This window comes from Balaenoptera physalus (assembly GCF_965194825.1).
Source record: "Balaenoptera physalus genome assembly, chromosome: 21".
Taxonomy (NCBI): Eukaryota; Metazoa; Chordata; class Mammalia; order Artiodactyla; family Balaenopteridae; genus Balaenoptera; species Balaenoptera physalus.
Genome location: NC_138902.1, coordinates 8,962,974 through 8,982,235, shown reverse-complemented (window position 1 = coordinate 8,982,235; position 19,262 = coordinate 8,962,974). Strand labels below are relative to the sequence as shown.

Sequence of the window (19,262 nt, the reverse complement as noted above, 5' to 3'; positions counted from 1 at the left end):
AGTAATGGTACTGTAAACCCAGTATGATTTCCTTTTTTGTTTTTTAAAATTGTGATAAAAATCTTAAATATGTAGTTTTAACCAAGGCAAATATAAATGTGGACATGTCATAAAATTGTATGAAATTTTGACAAAGTTCAAATCACATTATTAGGAGACCTGGGACACGAACCTTTCAGACACAGTATCAATTATAACTGTAAAATGGTATAATTTACAATTGTAATTGTAAAATGGTACTGTGCCAATAACACAACTACAGGGTCAGAGGGGTATGATGAAAGGAATCTGGTCCAACTTCCTATCTCAGGCAGCTAACGCTTTGAAAAGGCAGAGTGGTCTTATTGGGAAGAAGAACAAAGCAGAAAAAGAAGAAAAGGTCTAAGAAAAAAAATACTGAAAAAAGTACAGCATTCTTCAAAATCCATAGCTCTTCATATCCAGAAAAGTCTTACTGAAGCCCAAAATGCTGATAAGCATTTATTTTCCCCTGCAATACGTTTAAGATTTTTTGTTGGAAAATTCAATTTCAAAACCTTCAGCTGTTCAGGGTCTAAGACCGTGAACATTTACCAAAACCTGAGAGACAGTTAAACTATTTTCATTACAAGTACTGTTCCTGCAAAAGCACTGAAATAGTCCCACAAAACAAAAGCTACTGTATCTGTGTTTAGATATTATTAAAGTCCCTACCCCCCGAGAATAAAATGGTCCTGAGAGACAGAAATCTTTCTATCCTCTAGGACAGGGATAATGACGTGTTCTAGCCCCGTTTACGGTGGTTCCTGTATCTGTTCTTTGGCCCTAAGATCAGCATTAGGGTTTTGTTAGTGTGTGTTAGGACAGTAATTACTTTCAGATTCATTTGGTAGAATTACTTCTACAGTAAAGGGAGTACAATAAATGTTACATATTCACTGAATTTTGCAATATGTTTTGATGTGTTATTTTCTTACCATATTGTACCAGGCACTAACAATATATTTCTCCTCCATCTCTCTTTGACTCTTTGTTTTCTCATATTCTTTCTAAAAAGCAAGCACATGTAAGCATGTTAAGATGGAAAATGATTCAACATAAATACAATACTCACAATAAACTATCTAAGTTCACGGGCACAATTGTACGGTCAGCTCTCTATATCCATGGGTTCCACATCCACGGGTTCAACCAACCCCAGATTGAAAATAGTTAAAAAAAAAAAAAAAAAATTCAGAAAGTTCCAAAAACCAAAACTTGAATTTGCCACGCATAGGCAACTATTTTTTTTTAAAGTATGGATATCTTTTTTTTTTTAATTAATTAATTATTTTTGGCTGCTTTGGGTCTTCATTGCTGTGCGCGGGCTTTCTCTAGTTGCGGCGAGCGGGGGCTACTCTTCATTGTGGAGTGTGGGCTTCTCATTGCGGTGGCTTCTCTTGTTGTGGAGCACGGGCTCTAGGCGTGTGGGCTTCAGTAGTTGTGGCTTGCGGGCTGTAGAGTGCAGGCTCAGTAGTTGTGGTGCACGGGCTTAGTTGCTCTGCAGCATGTGGGAATCTTCCCAGACCAGGGCTTGAACCCGTGTCCCCTGCATTGGCAGGCGGATTCTTAACCACTGCGCCACCAGGGAAGTCCCCATAGGCAACTATTTACATAGCATTTACATTGCATTAGGTATTATAAGTAATCTAGAGATGGTTTAAATCACATGGACGATGGGCTTTGATTTTATGCAAATAACCACATTCACTACTTTCTATGAGGGACTTGTGCATCCATGGATTTTGGTAACTGTGCCTCGTGGATGTTGAGGGACCACTGTGCATAGCAAGGCTTCTAGAATCGAAAATAAAAAAATCAAACGTCTTATCATATTACAGTAAACTACCTCCAATGAATGGAACTGCCGATCCCGTTCGTGGAGCTGATTTTTAAGAGCTTGTATTTCTGGTGCTGCTCCTTGATTTTGTTTAGGATCTAAAGTACGGATAACCTGCAAAAAGTAATAAAAGAAAAACTTTAAAAGTCTCAAACCCAAGGAGTGTAATATCTAAGGAAGCAGTCATTTAAAAAAAAAAAAGATAAACCTTATGAGACTCAAAAGTTATCTTACGTGGACACTTTAAAATCTGAATGTATAAAATGATATTCAGTTGTTACAATTTTTAATTATATAAAATTTTAAAATTATGTGAAAGAGTCAGTGCTAAGAAGTAATTCTGGCTTAAAATTAATCACACTACAGCAGACACTACTGACAGCAATCTTCCCTTTTCCGTTCCTCTGCCTTGGTTCAGGGGCCTCTGCCTCTGACCAGATGTGCGAGGAGGGAGTGGGTCCCAGTGGTCCACAAGCCTGTCTCTGTGGTCCTTCTCCTCCTTTGCCAGACGCTGGGTTTACACACAGGCTGGTGACACAATTCTAGCTGGCCCACCAGAGGGCTTCTGGGAAGGGTCTTTGCTTTTTGGCTCAGCAGTTTTACCATCAAAAATGATCAACCCCATAGAAAACTTGAAAGAGCAGAACAATAAAAACCCATTTCCTTTAACCCAGATTGACCAACTGCAGCACTGCCACCTTCGTCTCATGACACGTGACCCTCAAGCACTTCAACACGCATCTCCTTAGACTAAGGATATCCTCCCACATCATCTGTAAGAAAGTGAACCTCTCTATAAGTCATCACGATTCAGCCCAAATCCACATTTCCACAGGTGTCCCCAATCCAGGACTGCTGCATTTGGTAGGGAGGTCCCTTTGGGCTCTTTTACAGGAGAACAGCTTCTGGTGTTCCCTGATGCTCCAGTGCCTATTTCTGCTTTCATGATGTGGATTCTCATCCCAAAGTCTGGATTTATCTGATGCCTTCCTGAAGGCGTTACTTAACTTATTCCAGTAACCTCCTTTTCCCTGGGAACTGGAGCTAGGCCAGAAGCCCTGAGCACTGCCGACAGCAAGGATCATCTGGAGACAGAGGTGGGCCCTTCCGCCGGGCGCAGCGGATTTTGGTAATTAGGCGAGGTGGGGCTGCCACTCATTTCCTACATAGAAAGGTGATTCCCTCTTGGTAACGAGTAAGTAACCTGGGGCAAGGGTGACCTGTTTTGATCACGGCCTCTTGCTCTTTTTGTCGAAAGACTCCTCGTGTCCTTCAGTGTGAGAGGTCACGGTTCAGGCACTGTATTTTGAAACATCAGCGAAACACAATGAGAAAGTGCAGTGAGAGGCCCGCAGACTCACACTTACACTTTTGGCTTTCTCTAAGTATTTTTTATATCTTTCTTCCATTTGCTTCATTTCCTCTTCTTTCTTCCGTAAAGCTTCTTGTAATTCTTCAATTTTTAAGGCTACCGATGAGACAGTAATAAATTAAAAATTTTTTAGACCGTAACAACTTTAAAATATTTCAATTGACAAAATAGTAAACAGCTTTGAGAGACAGTTTTGTCTACACTTATATATAAATTTATTTTTTAAAATTCACAATTTTTTTAAACAAAAAGCTTTTCTTAGAAATAAACAAAAACTACACTATGGAAGTGCACAAATTAAAAAGTATTCATGGATGGCTGAAGGGATAAACAAAATGTGGTCTATTTACCATAGTTGATTATTCAGCTTCCATTCTGATACACACTACAACATGGAGACATTATACTAAGTGAAAATGAAAGCCATTATGTGAAGTGAAATAAGCCGGACACAAAAGGACAAATATTGTATGATTCCACTTATATGAACTACCTAGAAGAGTCAAGTGCATAGGGGCAGAAAGCAGAACAGAGGCTACCAGGGGCTGGGAAGAGGGGAGGAGGGGAGTGGTTAACAGGTAGAGAGTTTCAGTTTGGGAAGATGAAAACGTTCGGGAGATGGACAGTGTGAATTCGCAACAGTGTGAATGTACTTAACGTGTCACTGAACTATACACTGGACTGGCCAAAAAGTTCGTTCAGGATTGGCATCGCATCGCACGAAAAACCCGAACGGACTTTTTGGCCAACCCAATACTCAAAAATGGTTAAAATGGTCATTTTTATGTTATGCATATTTCACCACAATACCAGAAAAGTAAAAGTCTGTGTCCTGCTCCCACATCCACAGAGAAGAATTAATAAAGTCAAGCTACATACGGGTGTAAATATCAACCAAAGGAAAAGTCTGGCTGACTTACACTGCAATGACACTGTGAAAAAAATTTCATAAAATATGCACTAGCATCCATAGTTAAGGAGAAACTCACAACTAAATTAGAAATTTAAGAAATACTGTCAAGATGATTATATGTGTGTGTGTGTGTGTGTGTGTGTGTATACTCTTTCTGTGAACAGGGCAAATTCCTTAATTGCTAGAAAATATAATAGGGCCTATTTCTTAAAAAACCAAATTTTATATAAACTCATCACTAGCGCTAACCAACTGAAAACTATGCTAATTGGGAAAACTCACAGCTGTTGTTAAATCTCGGCTCAAGGTCCTCAATGATGGCTCTCTTCTTCTTCAGCTCATTATTGGCCTCATGCAGCTTCTCTCTGTAACAAAATATATAACACTCTTACCTACTACTGTTTTGCATTTTTTCACTTGAAATGAAAGATATAAATTCTTTCTTTTTGGGATACACTAGCATAGCACACAACTGTTATTAAACAAAGATGAAAAGACTAATCCAACATAAACATATTTTCTAAATGAATAAAAAATAGAGACAAAAATCTCAGTTTGAATAGTAGTCATTCTTTTATATAAACCTGTACAAGAGGTTAGAAATAACTTAATGATCTTTATTGTTTCTAGGAATAAGGATATTGTAAAAATTAAATTTAAACTTTGCTGAGGTTTTATAATGCAAAACTCTTGTTGCAAAAAAAATGAAACTCCTAAAATAAGAATAGAAAGAACAGTACACGCCAATAAAAAAGAATTAATGGTACATGCACCCACGTGGAGAGATATCATAGACTAATGTTGAATAAAGTCAGACACAAAAGGATAATACTATATGATTTCTTTTATATGAAGTTCAGAAAGTGGCAAAACTAACAAAGGGTAATAAGAGATCAGCAGTGGCTAGTCTGGGGATGTAATCAATTAATTAAAAGAGAGAACAAAGAATCCTGGGGTGTTGCTGGAAACATGCTATATATTGATCTGGGCTACCTGCCTATGTAGGAAAACACTCATCAAGCTGTAGACCTAGGAACTCAGGATCTGTATACTTTATTGTAAGTTATATTCCAATATAAAAGAATGAATGAACAGAAGTAAGTTTTTTCCTAGTATTTACATAATATGTGTAATTCTCTATACTATTTAGTGTGGCACTCTAATATGAGAGGGAAAAAAGGCTGCAAAAATTGGAAAATACAGAAAAACACCAAGAAAACAATAGAGTACTTTGTTATGTCTATTTCTGGTCTTTTCTATGCATAATACTTTAATAAATCTTTGTTGAGGGTATACACACACACACACACACACACACACACGCAGATATATGTTACACAAAATAAATATATACAGTTTAAATAAGAAAAACTAAGCCCAGTGAAGAAAAAGGTTAAGAAATAGAAATTATCCCAGAACCTTAAAAATCCCATGTGTTCCTATCTCTTTCCCAGTGGTAACCAAAATCAAGAATTTTAACCATTCTCATGATTTTTGTGATGGGCCTCTGTGTATATTCCTGAAAACTACATTGCTTAATTTTGCCCTATTTTTACTTTACACATTTATTATACTGTGTGTACGGTTCTGTGACCTCCATCTTTTACTTAACACTCTGTTCTTGAGATTCATTTATGTTCATGTGTTAGCCCAGGTTTATACCTTTTTACTGCTGTACAGTGTTCTATTGTTTGAATATATCTCAATCTATTTATCATTTTATAGTTGGTGATATTTGTATTGTTTCTGCTTTTCTGTGATTAAAAACAATGTTCTTTCTTGTTAAAGACACAACTTGTGAGGATAGAAGTGTGTCCAGACATTACCCAGTGTTCTTGAGCTCCTATGTTGTTTCTACTTCTGGCCATGAAGGGATGGACAACTGTTACTGGACCTGCTCTCCTGCTAATAACAGGTAGGAAGCTGGGCAAACTATGTAAAACAACTGTTTCAGAAAGTGGACAATAGGAAGTACAAGATTCTGATCCTCAGAGAAAGAAAACAAGAGTGGGAGCCCCTGTGAGCTCTCTGACTTTCTGTCTGCAGTCAGGAGGAGATCACAGGAAGGGTGTGCCCGTCCCACTAAGCTGAGGATGAAGAGATTAGAACGTGGGGAGGCAGATGCGGCTAGAAATTTTGGAGCACAGAGTAAGAGATGAAAGAGCTAGGTAAGAAAAGATCACCACAAATTGGCATATGGGTGCGCTTAAGTGTTTGGATTAATACTAAATTGCATGTTTCTAGGAATGGACACCACAAGGTTTGTCAAGGGACAACTACAGAAGAATGAAAAATTATTGGGGTGCTGAGAGGGGAAAATCCCGAAAGTTCACACATTTGAGTTCCAACTAGTCAGAGTTGTGTTCTCACTGAAACTGAGATGTTTGGTAGGGACCTCGAAGTACAGAGCTTTTCAACTGGGGACAATTTTGCCCTCTTGGGGCTGTCTAGAGATAATGTTGATTGTCACAACTTAGGAGGGTGTTACTGGCTTCTAGTGGGGAGAGGAAAGAGACACTGCTGAATATCCTACAATGCACACAACCACCGCCTACAACAACAACAAATCATCAGAGGGAAATGAATAATAACTAAATAAACCACCTTATAGTCACTTTTTAAAAATAAATGTTTGAAACTGACAAAAAAAACCCAAAAACCCCAATGTTCTTTCACACTTTCTTCTAAATGTCTCCTGGTAAACATGGACCACAGCATCTCTAGGAATCTAGGGTATACATAGAAACGTAGAATCAATGGGTCACAATATATGTATGTTGCAGTTTACTAAATAAACTGATGTATATCCCTACCAGCAGTGGATGAGAGTTACCAGCACTCAACATCTCTGGCAATACTTAGTATGTCTGATTCTTAAATTTTACCAATTTGTTGTGTGTAAAATAGTCTCGTTGTAGTGTTAAATCTGCATGGTCATTCATCTTTTGAGATGTCTGTGGGCTCTCTGGTAGGTTGACTTGTGTCTCTGAAAAAGATATGGTGAGGTCCTAAACCCCAGAACCTGTGAATGTGACACTATCTGGAAATAGGGTCTTTGCAGATGTACTTAGTTAAGATGAGGTCATACTGGATCAGGGTGGGCCCTAATCCAGTTACTGGTGTCCTTATAAGAAGGCCACGTGAAGATGGAGAGAGAGATTCCATCTATACACCAAGGAACACCAAGGGCTGCTGGCAGCCACCAGGAGCTAGTAGAGGGGTATGGAACAGATTCTCCATTAGAACTTCTAGAAAGAACCAATCCTGCTGATACCCTGATTTCAGACTTCCAGCCTCAAGAGCTGTTAGAGAATACATTTCTGTTGTTTTTAGCCTTGCAGTTTGTGGTAATTTGTTATGGCAGCCACAGGAAACTAATACAGGCCTCATCTTCACTAATAAATTCTTTTTGATGAAGACTTTTACCATGTAAATGAACACAGAACAATGGTCAGACAGTAGTTTTATGAAACAACAGGTATTCTATTTTCTGCAATTAAGGGATGGGAAATGAAAAAAGGACAGAATTCAACACTAAATTCTCACTGCAGGTAACCTCACAGTGGCTGGAAGGTGACAGGTGCTATTCTAGTATTTTAAGAACCTGCCCAGTCTTAGACTTGCCCTAGGAGAGTCTCACTTTCCCATATAAGAAAGGAAAGAAAGAAAGAAAGAAAGAAAGAAAGGGAGGGAGGGAGGGAGGGAGGGAGGAAGGAAGGAAGGAAGGAAGGAAGGAAGGAAGGAAGGAAGGAAGGAAGGAAGGAAGAGAAAGAAAGAAAGAAATTGGATAGCATGCAGCAAACAGCCAGACTACAGAATTCTTCCCAATGATCACTATGGTACCCAGGATGTCTGTTTACCAGAGCCTAACCCTGTAACGCTCCACCAGGCTGGCAATCCGTGGGCACCCACACTCAATGTCTGCAAGGACAGAGTTTTGCCAGAAAGTGATAGGAAGGATTACAGCAGTTACTGGGTGCAAGAAAAATTTCAAAACACTCCTAACATTGTCAACCTCACATATGGAAGAAGATTTCTTCTTCATGAGAAAACAACTGTAATATTTAAAAATTTAATCTTTTAGATCAAAAAGTCATGTTCAGGTATGTTTGCAATTCAAGGAAATGTTTGAAAATCTGCTACTGATAAGCTGAATAATACTTTAAAACATTTACATAAAAAGGAAGCTTCAGCTGGCCAGACTCTAGAGCTGGAAAATTCAGCCTGCGGCCCGTTCCCGCATAGAAAGCTTGGTTGGGACAGTCACAGCTCTGGTTTACATACTGTCTGTGGCCGCTCTCGAACCTCAGAGCTAAGTGGTTGTGACGCAGACCACCGTTTGCCAAGCCTAAAGCAACTACTCTCTGTTCCTTATAGAAAACACTTCTGACTGCTGATCCAGAGGGTCCCACAGTCCTACCTGGGGTCGTAAACACTATCGTGAAGATATAAAACCCTGGACTCTCACTTGAGAAAACAGTTCTAACGCAGTCATTGTTTTGACTTGAGGACCTGGGGTGAAGATGACCCTTTAGATACCATTAATGTCTCTTATAATCTTCTATACCTTCAGGGCCACCCATGCCGCTGCCTAGATACTCTGTAACCACCAACACAAAACACTGATGTTTCACTGGACAATGTAACAATGAGCCTCAATAGCTTTTATACTTACAGATGTTCTTCAAGCTTCTTTTTTAGAAGAACTGACTGAAAATGGAAAATAAAAAAGTTTATTACTTAACATTTTAACTAATAAATTAACTAATTAAAAAAAATTAAGAATACAGTAGTAAATAACTCTGAGTGAGCCCTCAGTAAGTTCTCTGGTCAAAGAGCTGAAAATACACAATGTACCCAAGTTTATTTCTCTTTGATAAGGGAGACAGCAGCCTATAAGTGATAACAACAATCAGTATAAAATACCCATAAACTGTATGTCTGAATTCTCTATTTATAGTCAGGGAAATGAATAAAAAAGCCACTTATGTACAGACCTAATATTCCTGGATGCAATAGGCAGGTAGAACTCTAATAATAATAGACTGTCCCTAAGACACTTTTTATCTGCTATATTTTCCTTGCATCATGGGATCAACTTCTGTAAACACTTACTGAATTAATCAGAAGTTTCTGATATGCACAGGTTGCAAATAGTTTATGTGACAGGATAGGAACGTGAAAGATGGGATATGCACAGCATTTAATATGCTGGAGAATGCAGCTTTGACTGGGTATTTAAAAAAAGAGTCTCCTGAGAAGCAGGAGATCAGAACTGACCTAAAATAAACAAAGAATAACGGCATTCCATACAGGACCGCCAGGTTTCATAATTAAACTCAACGCTTGTAGGGTACACATTACTAATGAATTCTGTGAAACAGTTCATGTTGAGATAAATAGTTACATAATTAATTCAGCCAAACCCAAATAACACGGACTTAGGAAACAAACTGTCCAATCAGTCAAGAGCAGCACGGAGGGGAACATACCCGTCACACCGGGCTCTTCCATTTTCAGTCCCCTGACTTGATAGTGACTACTGTCATCGCTTATTCGAGCCCATTCTGACACAGCTCTGGAATATTCAAATGCACTTTTTTGCTGAGTATGTCAACTACAGCTAGGTTAGTGGACCACAGTGTCCTCTACCACTGCTTCCCCCAAACATAGAGAAAGATAACCCTGCTGACTTTTTTTTTCAATAAATGTATTTATTTTATTTATTTATTTTTGGCTGCATTGGGTCTTCATTGCTGCACCCGGGCTTCTCATTGCGGTGGCTTCTCTTGTTGCGGAGCATGGGTTCTAGGTGCGTGGGCTTCAGTAGTTGTGGCACGCAGGCTCAATAGCTGTGGCTCGAGGGCTAAGAGCACAGGCTCAGTAGTTGTGGTGCACGGGCTTAGTTGCTCCGTGGCCTGTGGGATCTTCCCGGACCAGGGCTCGAACCCGTGTCCCCTGCATTGGCAGGTGGACTCTCAACCACTGCACCACCAGGGAAGTCCCAACCCTATTGACTTCTGATTACTGCTCGTTCCTTCTCCAGTACAGAGGGTAAAATGAAAATACTTTAAAAAACACCTCAGCTTTAATTGTGCATTTCTGTCTTGATTAGGCTCTAAGCAAGATTAATTTTTAAATGTGAGATAATATATAATAAAATGATTATGTAATGAGCAGTTAATGTGCCAGGCACTCACTAAAGTCTGTCATGTGCACTGTCTCATGTCAACCTCACAGCCGTGAGCGACACCAGCCCCATCTCATGGCTGAAGGAGGTGAGGCTGGGGAGGCACCCAGGAGCTTTCCAGAGGCAGATCCCAAATTACAACCCAGGCCTGCCAGACCCCGGAGTCCATGCACAGTCCTCACCTCCAGTGAAGCCTCTCCAGTGGAAGACTGTTACTCTCATAAAATGTGGCAGCAGGAGGCCAGACTGTGACAGCAAGCTAGCTTCAAAATACTTTATAAAAACAAACTAGTTATAACAATGGGGGTAGGAGTGGGATGGGAAACAAAAGGAGCAGAGTTCCTTTTAGCCTGACCTGTTAGGTTTTTGATATCCTTTAAGTATCTTAATTGTAAAGGGCATAAACCTGTAAGTAATATTGGTATATTCCTTTTGCATAAAACTCCTGTTAATTTAAAATTTCAACCACATCAACTATGATGGCAGATAATGTATAAATCAAAAAACTCTTCAATATATAGAAATGAATAGGAAGCCATACTTACAATAGCCTTGAGCAGAAACCATGCCAAGAGACAGAGAGGACATATTAGTATGAAGCAAACACAGCAGCCAATAGAAGGAACGATTTAGTAATTCATGAACAGAAGTAAAAGACACGCATTTTTTTTCAAAAATGTACATTTTTCTTTCTTCTATGGTCTCCTCATCCTGTCTTGTTCTCTGGAGTTTTATACACTGTGGCTAGCTCAAATTATCCATATGCCTGGATATAACAATGCTTTTCTGCTTCCATGCTAAAAATAAATGACATAAAAATAATAATAAAAATGTGCAAATCATGCTACTCTGACTTAAGGTCACATGAAAGGACCGTGCTTTTGATAACAGAAATGGGCAGAAATTACGTTATTCTTTAGAGAGGATCAATTCCATTTGGCAGGTTGCTCTGTGCATTACACATTCCTGAGAAGCAACACTGTAGGTTGGGTGAAAAGAGAGGAGACAACAACACTGAACACCTGCTGTGGGAAGAACCACATGTCGTGGATCACACTTTTCTCCACATTATGCTGAGCCCACCTTCAGAATGAGGAAAGTTTCTATCTGAATCTTTACAGAGAAAACAGCTCTGAGAGGATTTTCAAGAATTTAGAGCAACACATCTCATTAGTATCTGAGCAGTCAAATAAATTGACTAATTTAGGCAAATAGTACTTTTAGGCCTGGCGACTCATTTCTGAAATATGGCCTCTTAAAGCAATGACACACAGCATATTTAATCAGATTTGATAGCCACAGTGATACCTAATCAGGCTATGTAAAAAAATTTTTATAGAATAAATACCTTTCTGTATGTTTAAATATAAGTAAGAACAGCAAGTATAATGGTTTTTATACTCTAACACTAAGGTTGAGTGGATACTGATGTTTGCCATTTTTACTTCCTAGGATCTGCACACCCTTCCCCTCTCTACCATAACAAATCAACAGAAAGTCTCCTCAAAGTTTTCGAGACCAAATCGAAGTCTACGTTTACCTCAGTTTAAGGGACCTAGTGATTTCACTGAACTAAGAAATGTTACCCGCTTTGGTTCACTGCTAAGACCCTCTTAGTTTTACTAGTATTTTCATACACGAATGGTGGTTTTGCTTGTGATTTAGCATTCTGGATAAAGGTATGCTTGAAAGTAAACCATGGTATTTCAAACTAGTTCCATTTTAATAAGGGGATGATGTGGTTTAAATGTTGGTGAGAATTTTAGGAACTGGGAATCCATGTGGGGATCTAAGAAGAACTACCAACGCATCAGAGGATGAATTACAGCCCGTCATCTCAGAGAGCACGCTGCCAACATAAGCCAGATGGGTGCTTAAGAAACTCATAAAATTAGGTCACCAGTGAGCTTTTTATACCTCACACTCTCAGGTTTTAAGTAATATGCTGTTTTGTTTTTACACCCTCTTAACGTTCCTAAGGCTGGATGGAACTAGATGTGTCTACAGTTTTGAATGTTGAGTGCCCCAAATGACTCTAACAATGAAAACAACCAAATAGGTTTATACTCAAAAGCCAGAGTTTATAGCCAATTACTCTGGCAAAAGGAAAAAAGTTACCAACTGACTGAAGCAAAGATTAAACTTCAGTTGTCATCCCCTCTTCACACTAGTTTTGAGCACTTTTACAGGTGCAGCTCTATTGTATACAGCTCATTAAATGTAAGGGATCTGCAAAACGTGACTGATTTACGCCTGCATCAGGGACTGACTACTACGAGCTGCCTCAGCTCCCTGTGAGGGGCGGTGAGCATGGGGAGGTGGCGAGGACCCCGCTCCCGCCTCGGCGCACTTACTCTTTTCTAGGTGAGCGCCCGCCAAGCAGGCGGGGCTAGGACAGAGGGGCAGAGTGCTAAGGGGATATTAAAATAGGGCAGTGCGCTTATATTTGAGAGAGAGAGAGAGCGAGAGAGAGAGCGTGCGCGCAAGCGGGGGTAGGGGAGTGTGTGTGTGTGTGTGTGTGTGTGTGAGAATGTGCGTGTGAGTATGTGAGTGTGTGTGTGTATGTGTGTGGCGGGGGGGCAGGGGGAGAAAGAGGGATTCATAAACCTAGAGATGGTAGGATTTTAGAAATGGCATTATTTTCTTAAAATCAATTTTACAACAAACACTGCTACTTGAACATGCTAAGTTTCTATCAGCATTTTTTTTTTTTTTTGACCAGAGGGAAAAACCTATACTCTGAATACTGAGGTGAGCACATGTAAAACATAAAACCCCAATTAATTCTTTAGCTGATAACTACAAGTGAACTTCTAATTCCCAGCAGGGTGAATCTGAAAGAGACAATAAAGTACTGTCTGGTCCTTTTTATAAGGAATGTTAGTAAAAGGAAAACACTGTTTCTTTTCTATAACCACTAAAATTACAATTATTTTGATACAGACCATCAAATAAAAAATAAAAGTTACAGCTTTTCTTAACGTTATGAAACTGTTGGACCATCACTGGTACATATTAAGACTTACATCTTCTGCCTTTGAGCCTTGATCCTGTAAAGATTTTTGCAATTCTTCGACTTGTGACTGTACTTCCAGAAGTCTTTGATTCACCAGCCTAGAAATCAAAGGTACATTAATTTTTCAAGTTCTGACTAAACTTATGCCTTTTGCCTTAGGTTTTCACATTGGTTAGAGAAACAGTATAATTAGAAAAACAAAGTCTCATGTTATAGTCGTAGTAGCTCACTTTTCTGGTTGTTTTTTGTATTGCTTACAATTTCTATGACGATATCCAATGCAGTGTTTTGGTGGACACACGTTGTTGAGCTGGTACAGTTATGCACATATATTTATCTGAAATTCACTTCACTATAGGTTTATTCAAACTGAGTGTCAGGCACCACGCTCAGCACAGTGTTAACAGACCCTTGCACTCGAATTTAGTGAGGAGGGAAAATGTAAAGAAATAAAATACGAGCTAAATACTTCAACACAGCACACAGAGGTACACAGAGGAGTGACGGCTGCTCAAAGAAGCTAGGACTGCACCTAACTGGGTGGAGGAGTTGGGCTTCATGTGAATGGAGACCAGAGAGTAAATAAAACGCTTATGTGGTTAAGGGTGGAAAGGGGATTCAAGACGGAGAATTGAGCACGTCCGAAGCACACAGAAAGGGAGCGGGTACAAAGAGTTCAGGAACTGTATGGCTGAAGACCAAGTTATGAGGCGAAGGAAGGCTGGAGATGAAACCAGAGGAGAAAAGGAGAGGCTGGGACACCCCTCTGAGAAATGCAAATGTATTTTTATTTATCCTATCATCGGGCCTAAAATTTTGTTGGGACGGGAATAGCCCAGCAAGCCTTTAAAAATGCTGATTCTGGAGCTCAATCTCCATAAATTCTCTACATCATTGGGATGCAACATTCAGGGGACCAGCAGGTCTTGGACGATGTGGAAGGATCAGACAGTGTTTCAGAAAGATCACGCTGGTGTGAAAGTGGAGGAGACCGTCTGGGAAGCCCCACCGGGGCCGGCACAGTGATCACGCCTCCCCCTGAAACAGAAGTGGGCAGAGGCGGGGTGCACGGAAAATGCAAAGGAATACAAGGAGCAAAAAGTAACTCAGGAGTCCGGTCTGAGCTACCAAGGACCATTTACTGAGAAAGGGAATACAGCAGGAGCAGGCTGAGAAAGAAGCACAAAGGACTTCATTTGGTATTTGTCGAAAATGAAGTGATGAGAGATGCCTGTCGAACAGCGGGACACCTGCACCTGAAGCCCAGCGGGAGGCCCGAGCCGACCCTCCAGACCCAAGAGCCCTTCGGCAATGACTGAAGCCACGAGCGTGAGTAACAGTGGCCAGAAAGAACGTGAACCAGCTCAGAGGGGCCACGGCAGACCACCAAGCAAAGGGCAGGAGGAGGAGCCCCGCCCTGGACAGTAATCCAAGGACCGGGAGAGACACAAGCGAGGGCCGCTCCTGGAACTGAGAACAAGTCTGAGCAAGGGGAAACGACCCACAGGGAAAACAGCGAAGAGGCGAGGAGAGAGAAAGTCCTAAATGCCCCCACTGCGCTGGCTAGTAAGTACTTGAGTAAAAGCCAGACTGCTCCCAATTAAGGACAAAACAGGGCAATGAATATTTAGAATCCAAATAGCCAAGAGGTTCAGTAAGAAATTTTTTTTACTCAACAAGTTACAAGAAATTCTTACTGTAAACCTCTAGGTTCTATAATTTAGTGAGAATCACAGTAAAAAGGCAATAAATCTATAATAATAACTGATGTTTTTCACACAAAGGAATCTTTTTTCACTCAGTGAAAGAATTATCTGAAAACTCATATTCAATATGGAACAGAGGTACACAAGTATGTTACTAACTGTAACTTTGTTTAATCTTCTCAGGAAGCAATGTGAAAAATATATCAAACTGTAAGACCATTTCAACTATCCATCTTAGACATTTTTGAAATTATTCAGTCAAAAAATATTGTTACTAGGTGGAGGCCGTCGTAAATGTCATAAAACATAGTCTAACATATCGATTAAAGCATGGAGCGTACACGTACACACACATGTATGAACCTATAAAAATATATACGAAAAAGTTTCAACTACAAAATAAATGAGGATTATAATGCTGACCTCATGGGGTTGTTTAGAAAACTAAGTGAGATAATATATAAAGGGTGTGCACATAGCAGGTGCTCTGCAAATACCTCTACTTTCTTTCTCCCCCTTCAAGGGTTTAGTTAATCAACATTTTAATCCAAGTCTAATTACATATAGTTGTCAAGGGGGTGTAGGGAGAGGGTGAGCTTGAGATCACAACCTACTCTGAGAGGGAAGGGAAGGAGATCACACGTGCTTCCAGAGAGCTCCCCGAGCCGTTCCGATACGGCTCCACTCTCGACCCTTCATGCCTCTCCTTACATTGCTTGAGGGTCAACAGGTATTACAGATTTTAACAAATACCAACTTGTTGGGAAAACTAACTGGAAAGGACTTTGGAGGTTTACTACAAACCTCTCCTTCTAAGGTGACATATGGTGGTGAGCAAATTGTATTTAAGGTCATACAGTTATGAGACTAAGTAGAACTGAAACTCTGCTTTCTTGGTGCTAACCCAGTGCTGTCAAAGAGTAAGAGGTTAAGGTACAGACCAGGTAAGGTAAACACTTATTAAACTCAGTAAGAACAAACTTATGATAATTCACTTAAGAGAAAAGCATCCTGTGAGGAGAAGACAGGGAAAAAAACGTTTTATAAATGTGGCAGAAGATAAACTGACAAGAAAGAGGTTAAGTAGGGGCTTTGGAGTCTGGTAGCCTGAGTCTCAGCCCAAATTCCTACATGTGTAAAACTTTAATAAAGTAAGACCACATGCTTAAAACACTTAGCACAATGTTTGGAACAACACTGGAACATGTTTGGAACAGCAGTTTAATAAATGTTAGCTGCTCTTATTACTAGTATTACTGGTACAGATCATAATACCCACAGATGGCTATAATCTAAAGGTAAGTTATCATCAGTGTTGTAATTTAATAAACAAACACAGCTGTAAATAACAGGGATTTAGGAGGTAACCAGTCATCTACATGCACGAGTCCTCTACGAATGACAACTAGCTGTTCTATTTTGAAGGAGAAAGAGTAATAGCTGTAAGGTCTGTGAAAAACAAGGCAAAGTGTTACAGAAAATGTTGTAGGTGTTGATTCACTGATAAGAAATTAGTGTTGGGAGAAGGCTCTCCCCACTAAGATGCTAAAAGACAGTGGAGGCCAAGGATGAAGGGGGTAACTCAAGGTGCTCTCACCATGGGCTCTGCATGATTGCCTGCTGTTTTCTACAACTCCCATTCCTCCTCCTTCTCTTTTTCCACTTTTTCTAAGTATTTTTAAAAAGTATTCATTATCTATGCTCCTAAGAATTGATATAAAAATGTCTCCTTATGTTTATGCTTAATTATGCTCTAATAATCACCCTGGTATTTACACTGTTTGCTGATTCTCCCTCAGCAGCTTTAAAAATTAAAGTTACAGGAAGAAGGGTAGGATATGTAAAACTATCATAACAATTTTGACTCTCAAGACTGACTCACACCTGGGAAATGTCAAATCAATCAGGCAGAATAAGCAAAGAATCTGTAATATCACGTAAACTGTGAAACTATTTATAAAATTGTCAAATCCCTCACAAATGACAGAATATCACAGCTCTAAGAAAAAGAAAAGACATCATATGTCTGGTATTTAAGAAACGTTTCCAAAAAGGAAAAGAATCAGAAGATTGTCACAATAAAAAAGTAGCCCTTGCCAGAGTAAGCTACTGGTTTAAAAGTAGTTTTGACAAACTGCCTACTGCAATACTCTTAAAACTTACAAGCAGAAAAGTGATGTTCTTGTTAAATTTGCAGATTCTAAATTCTCAAAATAATTGAATTGTTCATATGATGGATGACTTCCTATCAGAGTCACAAGAAATAACAGATTAAAAAAAAAAGCCCTATCAATTGAATCATGATGGATCCTACTGTTTTCCTCATACCAGTCAATTCTTTGAAACATTAGCTTGTAAAAACAGGGCAAACTCTACGAATATGAGCATGACTATGAAGTAAAATTGTCTCGAAAGACTGTGAATAAATCATGACTTTTTTAATCCTCTAGTTTTAATTAGTGATTAGAAAGGGAAAATGGTAGGACTTTGGTATCATTTTGCCAGAAGAGCTAAAGACGGGAATGCTATTACAGAGAGACAATACTTTTGGGCAAATTTGCCCGTAAGTGGAAAAGTGGAAAAAAGTACTCTTGAAATGAAATGGAATAACACACTTTCACTTTTCAAACCACAACTCAAACCTTTGTTTAAGGGAATCAAAATCAAGGTGAATAGAGAAAACCTGGGTCTAAGCTGCTGCCACGCGCCTCCTACCTGTTCTCTGTCTCCAGTTCATTCTTGCGTAGGCTGGCATCATCTAGAAGGCTCTGCAATAAGGCGATTTTTTCATTGTCTGAACCCTCCTGGTTAATTTTTAACATCTTATTCTCATGCTGAAGACGAATAAGTTTCTCCCTGAGAGCAGAAGAAAAACAGATTAACGTAGTTATCAAAATCCAGCTACGCACTGTTATAGATTTAATACATAGAACAGAAATGAAAAACAAAGTACCTGGAAAGAATTTAGCTCCTGTTGTAACTGGCTGAGACATTACATTTCAGGTCTTAAGCACTTTCTTTTTAGAATGGACAATCTGAAGATAACAGAATCTCCAAATAGCATGACTTGTAATGAATGAGGTTTCAAAATCCTATTTCCTTTCTGATTTAAGCATTTAAGCTGTGAATGATTTAAGCATTTAAGCTGTGAATGCACCTATGTATTTGTTCTTTGGTTCTCATCAGCAAAACATCATCTCTAATGCTATGCTCTTACATTACCAATAATTTGGTGGCAAGATGTAACATTCAACGAAGAATGCCTTCAGGACATGCAGTCCATCCATTCCTGTAGATACGGTAGAACTGTAGTCTTGTAACAAGACAGATTATCAGAGCCAGGTTACTGGACTGCATTGTTTGGGGCTCTTTGTGTGATGCCAAAAGCTTACACTGAGGGATGCTAAAAGCAACAGCCACACAAAACTGGCCACTACGAATACTGCAGGGATGATATAATTGAACATTAAGTCACATGACGATATCATTGAAGATGTACGTCTTAAAGATAGAATTCATCCTTTATGTTAGAGAGGGTCATCTCTAGAGGGCCGCATGAAGAAGATATTACTATCCATACCAGATGCTATGGAAAACTGTGCTTCTCATGGAAAAAGAAAAAAAAAGCGAAATATCAAACACACACAAACATTCTGCTCTTATTTTGTAAACACTGTAAACCTTATAAAGTACTTTAACTTTTGCTATTGAAAAGATGAGAGTCAAATCTGTAGCCCAACTCAAGCAGTTACACAGAACTTGATATATTTTGTAAATTGAAAAAAAATGACTTCATCATATTTGTCAATTACAAAGTAAAACAAGCTCATTGTAGGGTGAAAAAAAGATAAATGAGAAGAAAATACAAACCCTCCATAACCCTGCAGTGCAAAATAATTACTGCTGAAATACAGCCTTCTAACTTTATGCATACGTACAAACATGCAAACACTTGTAAAAATGAATCTCACAGTACCTATTACATTGGTATCTGCTATTTACACTTAACTTCTCACAATCTTTTCATATCATTAAATTTTATACTTTAATATTTTAAATGACATGTTAAAATATATAGACGATCATTATTTAATTCATGCCCAATTATTGGGCACTTAGATTATTACCAATTTTGAACCTTAACATGTTATTAATGATTCGCTTTATAAATATCCTTTTGTGTATATCCTTGGGTATTTCCTCAGAA

At 39.1% G+C, this 19,262-nt stretch overlaps 1 protein-coding gene across 5 annotated transcripts in view; it reads right to left on the bottom strand.

The window, feature by feature from the left end:
- HOOK3 (hook microtubule tethering protein 3) overlaps positions 1-19,262 on the bottom strand; it is a 120,823-nt gene that overhangs the window by 31,473 nt on the left and 70,088 nt on the right. For all 5 annotated transcript variants that reach the window (XR_014258143.1, XM_082444225.1, XM_082444226.1 and 2 more), the window contains exons 15-21: positions 17,771-17,911; positions 13,360-13,447; positions 8,819-8,853; positions 4,426-4,508; positions 3,226-3,326; positions 1,868-1,972; positions 957-1,028 (exon numbers count right to left, since the gene is read on the bottom strand). Coding sequence is in view for 4 of the 5 variants with exons in the window: in XM_082444225.1 (XP_082300351.1) it covers positions 957-1,028; positions 1,868-1,972; positions 3,226-3,326; positions 4,426-4,508; positions 8,819-8,853; positions 13,360-13,447; positions 17,771-17,911 (625 nt within the window). In the remaining variant the exon portion in view is untranslated. The remainder of the gene's footprint in view (positions 1-956; positions 1,029-1,867; positions 1,973-3,225; positions 3,327-4,425; positions 4,509-8,818; positions 8,854-13,359; positions 13,448-17,770; positions 17,912-19,262) is intronic.